Source organism: Tasmannia lanceolata, unplaced genomic scaffold, assembly GCF_043159265.1.
Source record: "Tasmannia lanceolata isolate RefF3 unplaced genomic scaffold, GAP_Taslan_0.1 ptg000020l, whole genome shotgun sequence".
In the NCBI taxonomy this organism is placed as follows: Eukaryota; Viridiplantae; Streptophyta; class Magnoliopsida; order Canellales; family Winteraceae; genus Tasmannia; species Tasmannia lanceolata.
In genome coordinates, this window is record NW_027518697.1 from 6376193 (window position 1) to 6390945 (window position 14753).

Genomic DNA, 14753 nt, shown 5'->3' on the forward strand with positions numbered 1-14753 from the left:
CCTTTAGTCAGCAACCTATCATTTCCCTTTTAGTTAGCAACCACACTTCTTTTGAACTTTATCCCTCTCCTTAATTTGAAGAGTCTGATATTCCTCTGTTTTTTCAGTGGCTCTGGTGCCATTGTATCTAGATATACATCCCTTTCACTTATAATTTATTTATACTTTCTTTCATGTTGCATGGTCTATATACTACATACACAAAACATGCCAACCAATAAAATAAATACTAAAATAAGATTGAAAAGTAATAACATATAAACATGCAAATGCATCTATTTCTGTAAGAGGCCCATCTTCATATGAAGCTCCATGTTTCGTTTTAGCAACTTAAGAACATCTGTCAAAACCCAAGAATCTCCCTCCTTCCTCTGAATTTTCAAGGTAAACCCTTTGGCAAAAAGGGAAAAAATGATTTGTCTTGAGTTTTTGTTAAATGGGTGTGAATTCCTCTTTTATAGTTATTCAATTTTATTGATTTGTACTTCTAGTTTTATGATTCGAGCTTTGGGTTTTATGGTGGAATCGATGAATTTCTCAATTGGGTATGAGAATTTGTATTTGATTTTATTATAGTTTTAGTATGAGAGCTCAATAAGATCATGGTTTGGAGTGTTTCTGTTGAGTAATGAATCTGGGGTTGTCCTTTTTGGTAATATTCGGCATTTGTTTGGACGTTTGTTGGGTTTTGGTCCTTTTTTGTGTAAAAACAATCGGGTTTTTCTCTTTTTGGTGTGAGTGATGATAGCACTGTATGCATAATTTACTGTAGATTGTGTATTTTTAATTCTTGAAATATTATCTTTTTCTTTTACATGGTTTTATAATTTCCAGTTGGAATTTGATGTCGCATTTCTTATATTAATATTACTATTTTAATTCATTTGTTCTTCCGTGTCGATCATTCATTATTTATGACAGCGGGATTTTCCCTTTTGTAATTCTTGTATAGAAATGATTGATTGTTAAATTATCATGGAATTTTCCTTTTCATTATTTTTTTTGAATTCTAGTGGTGGAAAGTTTAAAATGATTAATTGGTTTTCTGCTTAATAATTTCTTGCTTATATTTTATGATTTGACATGATTTTTCTTGTGTAACATATCATGATATCTCTTTGTGTAGTTTTCATGCCTTCCAAATTTTATCTGTTGCTTGATTGTGCATACATGAAGATGGTAAGCATGCATTTTGTTTCCAATCCTTTTTTCTTAAACAAAAAAAAGAAAAGAAAAGAAAAGAAAAACTTCACTATAAAAAAGAAGAAAAGAAGCTTCACAATTTACTAATTCATTCGATGTTTCGCTTTTACTTTTACCTGATTTTGATTTATTACTTCTTTGATTTATTCTTCATTGATCATTAAGCGGCAACATGGAATGATCAGTCTTGCATTTAGGCTTACTTTTGGTTTTAGATATTATTAGCACCTCACCTTCAACACATTTTTCCCTGGATATTCATTATTTAGAATGAAATGACCTAGTCTCTATGAAGATTAGCTTCCATCAATATTGATATTTTTGGCTCTTGTCATGATAATGAACCAATGACTTTGTAGTTCGCAATAATTTTATGCCATGATGTTCACTCTTTTGGATGAAACCTTTTCTCGTTATCCTCATTATAATTATGCCTTAAATCAGATTAATTTGTAGACATGGTTGTTTCTTTTGGGGAGCTTTTCATACTCATTTTACAGCACTGTAGGTTTTCAGGTTACGAACTGAGTCTATAGGTTTCTACTGTATATTGGAGAGAAAATTCCTATCTGCCTCTGTGGTGACATTGATAACTACACCATCATGTCACCAAAGGCATTAGACTACGAGTCACTGAATGAGAACGTTAAGAAGGTTCAATATGCTGTAAGAGGTGAGCTGTATCTCCGTGCTTCAGAACTTCAGAAGGAAGGCAAGAAGGTATATACATGCACTTTTTTTCTTGGGACTAACTTCCACTTACTTTATTAGCAATGTGTTTATGTTTGTTTACAAGCGGTCCGGCCTTGTTCTTCAATGGCTATCCTCCAATTGCTTTTGAGTATGTATGTGCAGGTGGTTTCTGAAACTAAGTTTCTGCTCTATTGTTTGCTTTAAATTACTTTTTGAGCTGTTGTTTCCAAATTTGTATTCTACCATGGTCTCCGTAAATTCTATAAATAAGATGAAGAAGAAAACGATGGAGACCCAAAATGTGGAGCTTGTATTTTTATTCAAATGAAAACGGAGCTATTACAACGCATACAAAAATGCTCTTAATGCACATGAACTCTTTAACATCCCCTAAATTTGAAGCGTTCCTTGGATAATTTTCATCTTGTCAATCAAATGAGTATGTTGGTCTACAGTCAAACCTTTGGTGGACACATTCACTACCACGTCTCCACTAGCAACTTGCACTGGAGTGATCTCACCCTTCATTACCTTCTCATGAACGAAGTGAAAGTGTATCTCAAGGATGAGATGAAGGCACTCATAGGTAGTGTCACTACTGCATTGAGCGTAGTCAAGAAAGACGTATCGAACTCTGTGGATGAGGTCCAGTAGTTGAAGACCAAGGTTTTCATACTCGAGAAGGCTGGGTGGGTCGGTCACTAGGAATGTCACTGACGTACGGATTTCTGAGCTAAAATGCTATAAGGATATTAGAAATGCTGAATTGGAGAACTTCCTGTGGCAAATGGAACAATACTTCAAGGTTATACTGTTAGTCTGTTATAAGAATCGATTATGAGGAAATAGGGTGCACAAACTACAATGTACCTCATCTACGGTGCCATGTTGTGGTGGAATAGACAACATGGTGAAATAAAGAGGGTTATGCGCTATTAAAATAAGGAGCAGAAGAGAGGAGAGGAGAAGAAAAGTGTAGTGGAAATTAGGTTATGTGAGGATTCTCTCCACATGACATCTTTATATGAGAGAGTAATATATATTACAAAATGAACCCAATAATAACAGCATTTTACAGTATTACCATCATAAGACATAAACTAGTCACAACTCTAACTTTGTTCACTGTTTAAAGTTTCCGTAATTCCAAGTAGCTTGTCATGATTAGGAAAGTGGGTGCAACAAGAAGTTTATTATAGGGAAATGATAAATGCGCCCCTTTTCATCACTTGGGACACCCAGCAGCAGTGTATCAATGACTGCAGAGGGGCTGATGTACTTCACGTCAGAAGGATTCAACGGATTTGATTGCCACATACACTGCAGTTGGGTGTCCCATGTGATGAAAAGGGGCGCATTTATCATTTCCCTTTCTATATCATCTGCTTTAAATTGTTTACAGTTGTATGGCTCTTCTTTGTGCTTTATTTTTCTACTTCAAGTGCATTAATGTTGATATATAATGAAATTTATCCATTAAAATTTACAAGTTGTCTTAGAACCTTATTATTCAAAGGATTCCTTGCAACACTTCGGTATATGGAAGTATGAGTTTGGTTTCTATGATGAAGTCAAGGTCACCACACAGAACAAGCTTTTTCTTAGGTTTCAAAGTAAATGGTTACTTTATAGGTTATTCAGTATAACTTGTTGAAATGATAAGCATATTTAATGGTTTTGCATGAAATTATTGTTTAATATATATTTTTTACTATATCATGTTCCACTTGTTCTTTGCAGATCATTTTTACCAATGTCGGCAACCCTCATGCTTTAGGACAAAAGCCACTGACCTTTCCTCGCCAGGTTCATCACCATTGCCGTATTCCCTTTCGTTCTATTTGGATGTGAAATGTACAATTATTGGATTTGAAAATTTCCCTTTTCATTTGAATTTTAATGAATGCCCATTTCAGGCACTTGAAGTTAAATAACTTGAAGAAGCATGATAATTCATATTCTGTGCTCTTATACGAATAATAAATGGGTATTCTGCTATCTATTTCCGGCAACTTAAATGCAGAAAATGATTTTCTGCATATTGTTTTCCACTTATTGCTTGGGTATCCTGATATATTGATGCTCTAAGGTCGATTTTTTTCCTTTGAAGTTTATCTTCACATGAAAGTGGTTCATTGCAGGTGGTAGCATTATGCCAGGCTCCATTTCTGTTAGATGATCCAAATGTTGGACTTGTTTTCCCTGCAGATGCTATTGCCAGGGCTAAACATTATCTTTCATTAACATCTGGTGGTTTAGGTATGCCCCTTGATCCTTGATACATTGTTCATGTTGTTATCGGCAGGGAAATATTATTGAGTTGCATCAGTTTCTCATAAAGTTAAATGCGTACGGATGTACATGTTTTACTTTTATTATATCACATTTGAGGATAACTTATCTGTAGTCTTTATGGACTGGGTTATGGTGTGTGTGTGTGTGTGTGTGTGTGATATATATATATATATATATATATATATATATATATATATGAGAAAAGGGTTCCTGCGCTTGAATGCAGGAAACAAGGGTGGGGCCACATTGTTGGGGTGATCCTAAGCATTCATTTGAAAGACCCCATCATGGATGGGGTGTGTACCAAAAATCAGCTTCATTGGATCATCATAGGGTGTCCATTTGTGGGGGTGAAAATGGACAAATACTGTTTGTCCACTAATCTGCCAAATTTTCACCCCACAACTGGAGACCCTAAGATGATCCAGTGGAGCTGATTTTTGGTAGACACCCTATCCATGAAAGAGACTTCCAAATGAATGCTTTGGATCCCCCCAACAATGTGTCCCCCCCCCCCTGTTTTTGCACTCGAGCGCAGATAAGCTTATCTGCGCTCGAGCTCAAAAACCCTATATATATATATATATATATATATATATATATATATAGGTTGATAGATATATAGAATTCAGAGTCTCATCCCTTGAGGGGTGAGAGTTAGCCACTACAAATATAATCCTTTGAGATTTTTTCTCCAATTCAAGTAAAAGAGGGAATAAAGCAAAACTGATAATTTGCAACCTTTCTGATCAATAGGTGCCTATAGTGACTCCAGAGGCCTTCCGGGAATAAGGAAGGAAGTGGCTGAATTCATTGAAAGGCGCGATGGGTATCCTAGGTAATCGGGTTGGATATGAAAATGGATATAAAAATTGATAATTTATTTATATACTGGGTGCAGTGTACTTTAGTTTCTAAAGTAGCGGCTGATTGTATCAATTTCATTGCCTGTAGTGATCCAGAACTTATATATCTCACGGATGGCGCCAGTAAAGGAGTAATGCAGATCCTGAATACTATTATTCGCAATGTAGACGATGGGGTACTCAAGTCTTTCATAATGACTTAGTATACATTTTACCAGTAAAATAACCTGAGAAGTTCATTTTTCTTGGTTAGCCACTTCTCTGTTTATTTTATTTTTGTTGTATTAAAATACTCAGAATTCGTGCATTTGCAGATTTTGGTTCCAGTTCCACAATACCCACTTTATTCAGCTGCAATTTCTTTATATGGCGGTTCACTTGTTCCATATTACCTAGAAGAGACAGCAAACTGGGGTCTTGACATCAATAACCTGCGTCAATCGGTAGAACAGGCCCGGTTCAAAGGAATAACTGTAAGCATGGTTTCTTTTCCATCATCAGTCCCATATTAATACATGCTACCCAGTTTTTAAAATCTTGGTACTTGAGAAATGCCAAGTTGAGTCGACTAAATTAAGTTTTCCTAACTTGAAATAACAGTCCATATTTTTTCTTTTGGGCCTGAAAGATCAAGCAATCCACTGAGTATAGAATCCGATCGTACTTATGCACTCATTGATCCTGACTTGAGTTTCAGGTTGTAAGTGTTAATATTAATGCATCGTGAAGAAGTGTCGGTTGCAATTGTTGCTGATTTTATTCAAAATTTTACTGTGCATGCAGTTATTTCCAGCTTATGGACTAATGGCTTATAATCCTCTCATATTGTTTGCTAGTGGTTTTCCAAAAAATTTGTCCCACCTATAACTGCTTTAGTGCTTGGTGACATGAAAAGTTGCTTGCTAAAGTGTTGTGCGGTTGTCTTGTATTCTGGCTGTAATTCATCATCTTGATGGACTAATATGCCCGATCCAAAACTCTATTCGACATATAATCCACATATTAGGGTTATGTGTATTTTGGTAATTCTTGATGTAGTGGCATCGATATATAAGCCACATATTAGGGTTACGGGTGTGAGAGGTTTCGGGCATCTTCTTGACTGAGAGAAAAGGTAAAAAAAGATTTTTGTAACCGTAATATCAACATAGTGAAACTCTATTGTACCATGGATGTAGCCATACTGTCGAACCCCGTAAATCTTGTATTTCTTATTTTATGTGTATCTGTTTCTTTCATCTGATCTCGTTGTTTGCCGCACGTCGAGTTTGATCCTGTTCTCGGGAGATTAGAGATCTCTCGGTTTTCAACATAAAGTGTATTATTCTGCGTGCCTTTTTTATTCTTCTTCTTTTGGTATTGAACTAATGTTTGTTTAGTAAAGGAAACTTCTTGTAGATGCTTTGAAAGTAATGCCTTTTTTACCCTAAAAATATTGAATTTTCTTTCTTTTAAGGTCATGCTTTTTTTGAAGTCCTACTTGCCATTGTTTGAAAATTTGGGAGATTAAGAAGGTTTTATATCTTATGAGTATGAATTGTATTTGTTTAATCTCAAATCTATTCTTTGAAGACGTACTTGGTAATAACATCTGATATGTTTTGTGCGATCTCTTAGTATATACGTATGGTTATGGCAATGATGCTTTCTGCAGTAATGCCTCAAATTCAATGATACACATTACAGTTTCTTAGGTGTCTGCATGCAGTATAAGTGAATATTCACACATTGCATGCATGCATCCACATGTAGGTATGTTTGAAATTTTGAATGCATGACGCTAGCATTCTCAATCTCATAAACTAATCCAGGCATTAACAAGTTTATCATCATCTTAACTAATCCAGGCATATAATACCAGTTAGCAAAATAGTAAAAGAGATTGTAAGATGCCATTCACCATGCACTAGCATAACCTAATTACCTAACTACCATGTTATTGGACAAAGTTGTAAATAGACTGTATGAATACCTGATAAATTCATATCTTTAATTTTAATGACCACTGCAGAATAGGAGCTCCGTTTGCTAATAGGCCTGTGGCAGAAGTTCCGCTTGCCACACACCTGTTTCCCCTTTCATAAATACTTTTCTTTCAATAAATTTACTTAATTTCCATCAAAAGAGAAAATTCCAATGTGATAGGATAACATGAAATCTTTTTTTAGATTATAGGTAGCTGATTGTTCCAGTGTAGCAACTTCATATGCCTCTGCATTTCGTTTAATATGCGTTCAAATCCATTCATGGTGACATTTTCGTTTATAGATATATTACCCATATCTGAAGCATTCAAACACGTATCTGTTGGATTCAGGTTCGAGCTATGGTGATTATAAACCCAGGAAACCCTACTGGTCAATGTCTGAGCGAAGCTAATATAAGGGAACTGCTAGAATTTTGTTTCCAAGAAAATGTAGTCCTGCTTGCAGATGAAGTTTATCAGCAGAACATATATCAAGATGTGCGCCCCTTCATAAGTGCAAGAAAGGTATAACATACTCTATTTGTTCCTTAGTTCAAGAAATTTTTTTTCTGGCTTATCTTAAACTAAAACTAAACATTTCTCGATACTGCAAGATTTTGATGGGCATGGGTCCACCCAAAAGCAAGGGGGTGCAGCTCGTGTCTTTCCACACTGTCTCAAAAGGATACTGGGGAGAATGTGGACAGCGTGGAGGATATTTTGAGATGACTAACATTCCTCCACAGGTTTGTTTCTTTCTGGGACTTGTCCGAGTTTCCAATTATCTTGTAAATTATGAGTTTAGAATTTCATGTTTTCTACCACAATTTATTGCCTTGCATATCTTTCTTGTATCTTTTTTCTTTGAATGGTGAGGAGTACTATTAATGGAGAAGAAAAGAGAATAACCTGATGACCGAGATGGTCGATACATGGAAAAATACAAAGAAAAATTACATAAGATCGCGACCCTCAAGGGGTGGAAGTCAAACAACTCTAAACCCACCATTTTAACACCGACCCTGGCTAACCTATTGATGTCGGCCAAGGAAGCCTACAATCCGCAACACCTATCAGCATCGTCGTTCGCCAATCTTCTTACACGGCTGTAGGTAATAGGTCCTCCCACTACGCTCGCTCGAGGGTCTCGTCGAACCAGTGCCCGAATCTCTATGGGTGGAGATGACTCCCTTGCAACCACCTGATGACATTGAGGGAATCTCCCTCAACAATCAACATGTCGAAGTTGTTCACTCTATAAGCCTTATACCCTGGAGAACTACTCACCTCCGCCTCTTTGTAATTGGTGATCCCAATGGGACCTGAGAAGGCGAATCTCTGCCAGGGTTTCCTTTGTTTCTGCCACTCTTTTACTTTATCAAATCCTATCAATAACTTAGTATCAGATCAAGTTGTGATTCCCAAACTGGTCTGGATTATCATTATGAGAGGTGGAAACCTCATCCAACAGCATAAAGATGAAATGTTGGTGTATATGACAAAACAAGTAACGGCTCTAATGCAACAGCTTCAAGCTATGTGTAGGGAGCAACCTGGTGATGGGTGTGTGCCTGGTGAAACTCATCCAACCCATGACAACCGCAAGGTGATGTAGGTGAATATTTTCCTGAGGATGATATGGAGGACTATTAGTCTATCCGCTCAATGCCAGATTTGGAGGAAAGAATCCCTTCCATTACGATCTTTTCAATTTCATATACCCTCCCCCAAGATAAAACTAACTTTAAAACCACGGGCAAACATTGAACGGGATTTGCTAGCGTCCATCGCAGAAGGCATTTCGCGGATGGTCTGTTGCATCTGACAGCAGCAACCTAGTGAATGAAGACAAACTCTACTGAAAAGTGAGCCTCTGTGGCTGCTGTCCAATGCAACAGAACATTAGCGAAATGCCTTTTGCGATAGAAGCTAGAAAATCCCACATTGAACTTTATGGTTATTCATTTTTCCCTTTGTCAAATAAGATCAAGTTGTGCAGTGAATTATTCTCAACTGTTTTGACTCTTTAGTAAATCATACAATTCTTGTTCACTTTTTTTTATAATTATAGGTTTGAAGTTGAATTGTAGATTATTTGCTGTGAAATTTGTACCAAATCAGAAAACTTTAGTGAGACACCAAAACTTAGGATTTTAAGAAATGTGTTGTATTTAATCTGCTTTCTCTTCACATATGCCTCTTCAGTCTTCACTGACTATTTTAACCAAGCACTTCTGAAGATGCTGATCTTTTATGTTGTACTGATGCAGACAGTTGACGAGATTTATAAAGTTGCATCTATTTCACTCAGTCCAAATGTCCCTGGCCAGATATTTGTAAGTCAAAATGCATGTAGATACTTAAAAATTGTCATCGTCTTTTAGATCTGTAACTGTGTATGCAACTGTAGAAGTTAGAAGTGGTGTACTGGTGTTAGAAATCTCTATCAAACTAATAACTCTGAACAAGTCAAACGCTACTCAGTTTGGCTAGGCTTTGAATACTATCTCCAAATTCCTATTTTTAAAAAGCGGTTGAGTTAATAGTCAACTCCACAGATTTTTCTTCAAGTTGGAGACTTTCTCATTGAATCAATTGAGTCCAACTCAGAAGCGGAAAGACCGATTTCTGAGATGTTATTGGAATATTGTTTAGAAGTTTGGTGCTTTATGAGAAGCAAAGTAAAATTGTTGAAGTGTGTTATTTTTCATTTCTTATTTCCCATTCACATTTATTATGTGATATTTTTGCTGGCATGCTTTCTTTTTTCAGCTAGGGCTGATGGTTAATCCCCCAAAACCAGGAGACATCTCATATCTGAAGTTCGTTACAGAAAGGTAGAGACAACTATTTTTCAACTGCCAGTTAATTAGCAGCCTTTCCCTTTTTCTTTATGATATGTGGATTTTGAACTGACAAATCCTTCCTTTTGACCACAATTATGGGTAATGCGAGTCCAACAAAGGTCCTTTGTTACTTGGTGAATTAAATTGCAGGAGCAAATAAGCATAGAATTCAACATTTTTGAAAAGAATTTCTTTGTTTTGGAATACTGACATGTTGCTATTTCTGTTTTTTTTTTTTTTTTTACGAATTAAGGACTATATGGTTAATTTCTGAATATTATTTTCTGAAGGATACATGCTAACTTTTTCATGAATAATGAATATGCAGCAAGGCAGTCCTTGACTCACTGAAGAAGAGAGCGCATATGATGACTGATGGATTCAATAGCTGCAGAAATGTAGTTTGTAATTTTACAGAAGGTAATGACGGCTAACCAGTATTGTCTATACCTTATTTATATTTTCATTAAATTTGAATGGTTCCCATGTTCCAAGCGCTTGGAAGTTAAATAAATAGCTGGTTTCAGGAGCCATGTATTCGTTCCCACAAATACGGTTACCACCAAAAGCAATTGAAGCTGCCCAAAAGGCTGGAAAAGTCCCTGATGTTTTCTATTGTCTCAAGCTTCTGGAAGCGACAGGCATATCTACAGTCCCAGGTTCAGGCTTTGGCCAGAAAGAAGGGTAATTTGCTAATCTATTTTTTTCTTGATTATTCTCGTGGGTGAATGTTCATTAATTAATTATTTAAGCCATGAAATCTAGAATTTTTTCTATGATCTCCTTGATTGTTCAATCATGAATAAATGATCTCTTAATCAGCAAAGAAAAGTTTAAAAACTTGAAACTTGATTAGGTCTTGATGGGAGTCCAGGTCTACTTGAAAATTGTTTTGAGTATTGATCCGAAATTGTTTATTTTCTGTCCTGGGTTCTCCAAACCCAATGAAGGTGAATCTGAAGGATGTGATGCAATCCATCCCCCTAATTTTGATATTTGAGTGAGCAGTTTGACTGACACATTTGAATCTTTCAAGCTGTAAAACTTGTCAATTTTTAAAAACTCACCCGATTTGGTTGAATTTTGGAAGATTACACTAAAATTGTAACCCAATTGGATTGTACCATAAAATTCGATAAGGTATATTAAGTTGTTCAGCCATTTCCAAGAGGGGTTTTGAAATGTATTCATGTAAGTTTTCTTTATACAATTCCGTGGGGTTTATTGAGCTACTTCTTTGATAGGGTCTTCCACTTGAGAACCACCATCTTGCCAGCTGAAGAAGACATGCCTGCAATCATGGCTAGTTTCAAGAAGTTCAATGATGAGTTTATGGAGCAATATGAAGACCACAGAGGTTATTCAAGGATGTAAGAAAAAAAGAACTCCAATTTGTACTACTTGCTATAACTTTGGCAATTAATTAATGTACTCAAAACTCATGGTGTTATCATTTTCTAAGCCCTCTAAAAGTGGGTGATACTTTTATCATATTGGTTGGCATTGCTGCACATTGATCTTTCTGATAAGATATTCAGAAAGACAGAACAGTGTGAGAAAACCAGAGTTTCAATTTCCCATTAGAAGTTTGGCACATTTCTCATGATTTTGGGTTTGATTTTTCAATAATCACACGCCACCATTTCATTTGGTTCGAATACATGTAAATCTACACTGTTGTAGAGACATGTCATGCTTCAATTTAATTTCCTTATCAAAATTAGCTGATTTGTTTTGATACATTCTAGGTGAAAGTTAGGAGAACCACTAAAGAGTCTGCCTATGCAGAGAATCAACGGTTAGGATTGAATCCTGAATGCTTTAGCTTCTCTCGGGGGAACCCAATGGCCCTGTTTGTTTTGGATTTTGAGAACCGATTGTGAGTCTAGAGTCTAGACTGATTAAAGTAAATTTGAGTCCAAAACTGACTCACAAACTGTTCTCCAAATGCTAAACAAACTGGGCCTAATCATGGGCTTATAGATCAATGGCTAGTGATCATGGTAGGGCCAAAGGTAAGGGCCGGATTTGTGTTTGCCAGTTGGATCAACGAACCTTATCACATCCATGTGGCACATGTGGGACAAGGACAATCATTAGGACAAATAAACTCAATATGGATCTCAATTAGTAGTTTTTAATGGGCTATTTCTTTAATGCATTTGGGTGCCTGAAAAACTAGGCGGAAATGGGATAATGAGAAAAAACTCATTTTTTTCTGTATTTTTGGACTTGCGTAAAGCAGAAACTGGAGGAAGAGGCTGGTATGAACTTCATCTTCTGGATTTTATCATTCTCTGCTGCAAAAAATCTGAAAACCATTTCCGTAAAGGGTTGTTGAACTCATAAATTTGACTTGCAGTTAATCTTCTCATGGAATGTGAATGCATTTTTGAAGTGAATATTGGATATGGACAACATGGTTGCATGACTGGAGAATTCCTATGAATGTTGAAGGAAAGCAAAAGCAAGGCCTCGTTAATTTCATTAATATGACTTCCATTGAAGAAGTTTGAGCATTATGTTTGGATAAATGTTGGGACGGGCATTTTGCAGACTTGTAATTCAGTATTTCAGAATTGCTGAACTTGATTGTAAAAATGTCAAGGTGTGGCATTTCTTATGCAGGATCCTTATGTAATGTTTAAGTACCTAAACAGTGCGCCAAAAGCTCTAGAGGTAATGGAACACGTTAGGCAAAGCCCTTTAAACATGTACCATACCAGACTGGGTCCCACCTGGTCCCCACCCACCCCACACACACACTTAGAATCATAGCATTCCACCATACTTTCTTATCTGCCATCTTTTGGCGGCCTACTCTGTGACGGCTTTTACTCTAGCCGTTTTTTTTTTTTTTTAGTTAGCCCTTTTCATGTCACCACTTCTGTAGTGACCTCACTATGTAGTAACTTTACTCTTAACTGCTTTCATTTAGAAAACGTGATGCGGTGACTGCTATGATACCAGATGTTAGGTACCGAGCCAATATGCCAAAAAGGTCCAGACTTGCTAAAATTTTGGGGGCAGGTTTGAAGGGCCTAGTCCGACACATTTCAACAGCTCTAGAGCTTTTGGTGTATTAGGTAGTAACCTAACATTTGGTAGCATAGCACAATCTAGGGGTGCAACTCACGTCGGGTTAAACCCGAAAAAAAGTCAGATCAGGTCGAGTTGAGTTGAGGGTTTGGGCAAATTGACCCGAGTGAACCACAATATTTTTCCTCAAAATTTTTTTTTGTAAGCTTAAAAACTCGGGTTGGGCTGGGTTGAACTTCGACGGGTTGGGTTGGGTCGGGTTGAGTTGCACCCAGCAGCTACTGAGTTACGTCTTGGGAGTCATGGAAGGGGAGGGGACCACTTGAAAATCCCCCCTGTAACGAGGGTTTATCGGTCGTAGTCTCTTTTGTTGCATATAAAGAAGTAAAGGCAAAATCAAATAATTTGCTTCCCCTTCTGTTGAAAAATAAATTGGAATTCTCCTACTCTTACCTAAGCCAGCACAGGCACAATCTCCATACAAGTATGCCGAAGTAGAAATAGTGTTCATAATTCAATGGAAATGGGTATCAAACAGAGCAAAATAGAGGATATGTACACCAAAAAACGAAGTATGTAAGGGTATACCCAAGCATGTTGTTGCAAAATAAGGCCTTTTTTTAGCTATGCTTCTTCACAATATCATCTCTGCTTTTGCATAGAAGATTACATCCTCTTTGGAAGCCATTAACTATATCATTTTGAAATTTATTATAACTATTATTCACAAATCATTGTAATTGAGTGCAAAACCCAGTGGCATATAAGATTATAAGTAAATAATTATGAGAGGTATCAAAAGTTGCCCTAATATTGGTGTATGCTTGTTTGCTTATTAGGTACAGCGTGAAATTTCAGCATGAGAAGTCAATATTCATGCTATTTATTTATTTAAATATGTGTTTCTTTTTTGAATTAGTCTAGTTGAGATAGACCCGGCAACATGGGACCCGTACTTGTGGGTACACCCGGCCCGCAGGGGTACGGGTACCAATATCAATACCCGCGAAAAAAATACCCGTACCCGTGACCCGCAGGTGGGTCTGGGTCGGGCGTTGGTGCCCACGGGTTACCTACCATTCGGTTTTCAACTTTTTATTCTTGAGGCCTAAACACTAAACACTAAAAAATAGACTATGTGGGCGGGCCAACAAAACAAGTCAAAGCAATCAGACCATGTGACTCGTATCTTTGGTTGTACCAAAACAAACATTTGTTAAAGTAAATGAAAAATTGTATGATGAATGGGCGTATAAACATGTACTCATCATCCCATCCTTGATATTTGATCCAATAGCAGCTGACTTGTTAAGAAGCTGCTGTTGGATTAAATATTAAGGCTTGTACATCCATCGTACCACCTACTCTGTATGGTTGCCAGGATTTTTTTATTCCCGGGAGTTATGTGGGAGAAAAAAATACCCTGAGAGATAGGTGGGAAAAAAAAGTCCTGGAAGTATCCTTGTAAAATAAAAATCCCATGTTTGGTTATGTGGGAGAAAAAAATACCCTGGGAGATATGGTGGGAAAAAAAAAAACCTTTGTTTGGTTGCTTGAACTGTTGGGTAGAAAAAAATTCTTCTCAAGCTTATTTTTGGTTCCTGAGTTTATTTTTGTTCCTGGGGTTATCTTGGGATGGGATGAAGAGGCGATCATTACAAAAGTGGGATTAAAAAATTCACCCCACAAGTAATCATTACAAGAGTGGGATTAAAATAAACCTAGTGCTAAAAGGCAACCAAACATGGGATGGGACCAAAATTTAACTTACTCTCCCACAAAACTCCCAGGAACAAAAAAAACCTGGCAACCAAACAGAGCAGTATGTATTCATACACCCATTCA

The 14753-nt window shown here is 36.8% G+C and overlaps 1 protein-coding gene across 3 annotated transcripts; it reads left to right on the forward strand.

Annotated features, from left to right (window-relative positions):
* Positions 1 to 191: 191 nt before the first annotated feature.
* LOC143855171 (glutamate--glyoxylate aminotransferase 2-like) lies at positions 192 to 11380 on the forward strand. 3 transcript variants are annotated; one of them, XM_077365391.1, is made up of 14 exons: positions 192 to 384; positions 1704 to 1923; positions 3637 to 3702; positions 4038 to 4155; positions 4948 to 5029; positions 5146 to 5233; positions 5372 to 5530; positions 7375 to 7548; positions 7638 to 7769; positions 9294 to 9359; positions 9796 to 9860; positions 10198 to 10289; positions 10397 to 10553; positions 11114 to 11380. In XM_077365391.1, exons 2-14 carry the CDS (start codon positions 1807 to 1809, stop codon positions 11241 to 11243), a joined length of 1446 nt encoding a protein of 481 aa, XP_077221506.1. In that variant the 5' UTR covers positions 192 to 384; positions 1704 to 1806; the 3' UTR covers positions 11244 to 11380. The 3 variants fall into 3 exon arrangements, with proteins under 3 accessions (XP_077221506.1, XP_077221505.1, XP_077221504.1); XM_077365390.1 differs by having other exon boundaries at positions 1720 to 1923; XM_077365389.1 differs by having other exon boundaries at positions 193 to 384; positions 1712 to 1923.
* The last annotated feature ends 3373 nt before the right edge of the window (positions 11381 to 14753 follow it).

Excerpts from the sequence above, each read along its gene's own strand:
- LOC143855171 (XM_077365391.1), top strand. The coding sequence starts at position 1,807 with ATGTCACCAAAGGCATTAGACTACGAGTCACTGAATGAGAACGTTAAG. Across the intron at positions 5,531-7,374 it reads CCCGGTTCAAAGGAATAACT|GTTCGAGCTATGGTGATTAT; the intron begins GTAAGCATGGTT and ends TGTTGGATTCAG. Across the intron at positions 10,290-10,396 it reads AGTTTGTAATTTTACAGAAG|GAGCCATGTATTCGTTCCCA; the intron begins GTAATGACGGCT and ends AGCTGGTTTCAG.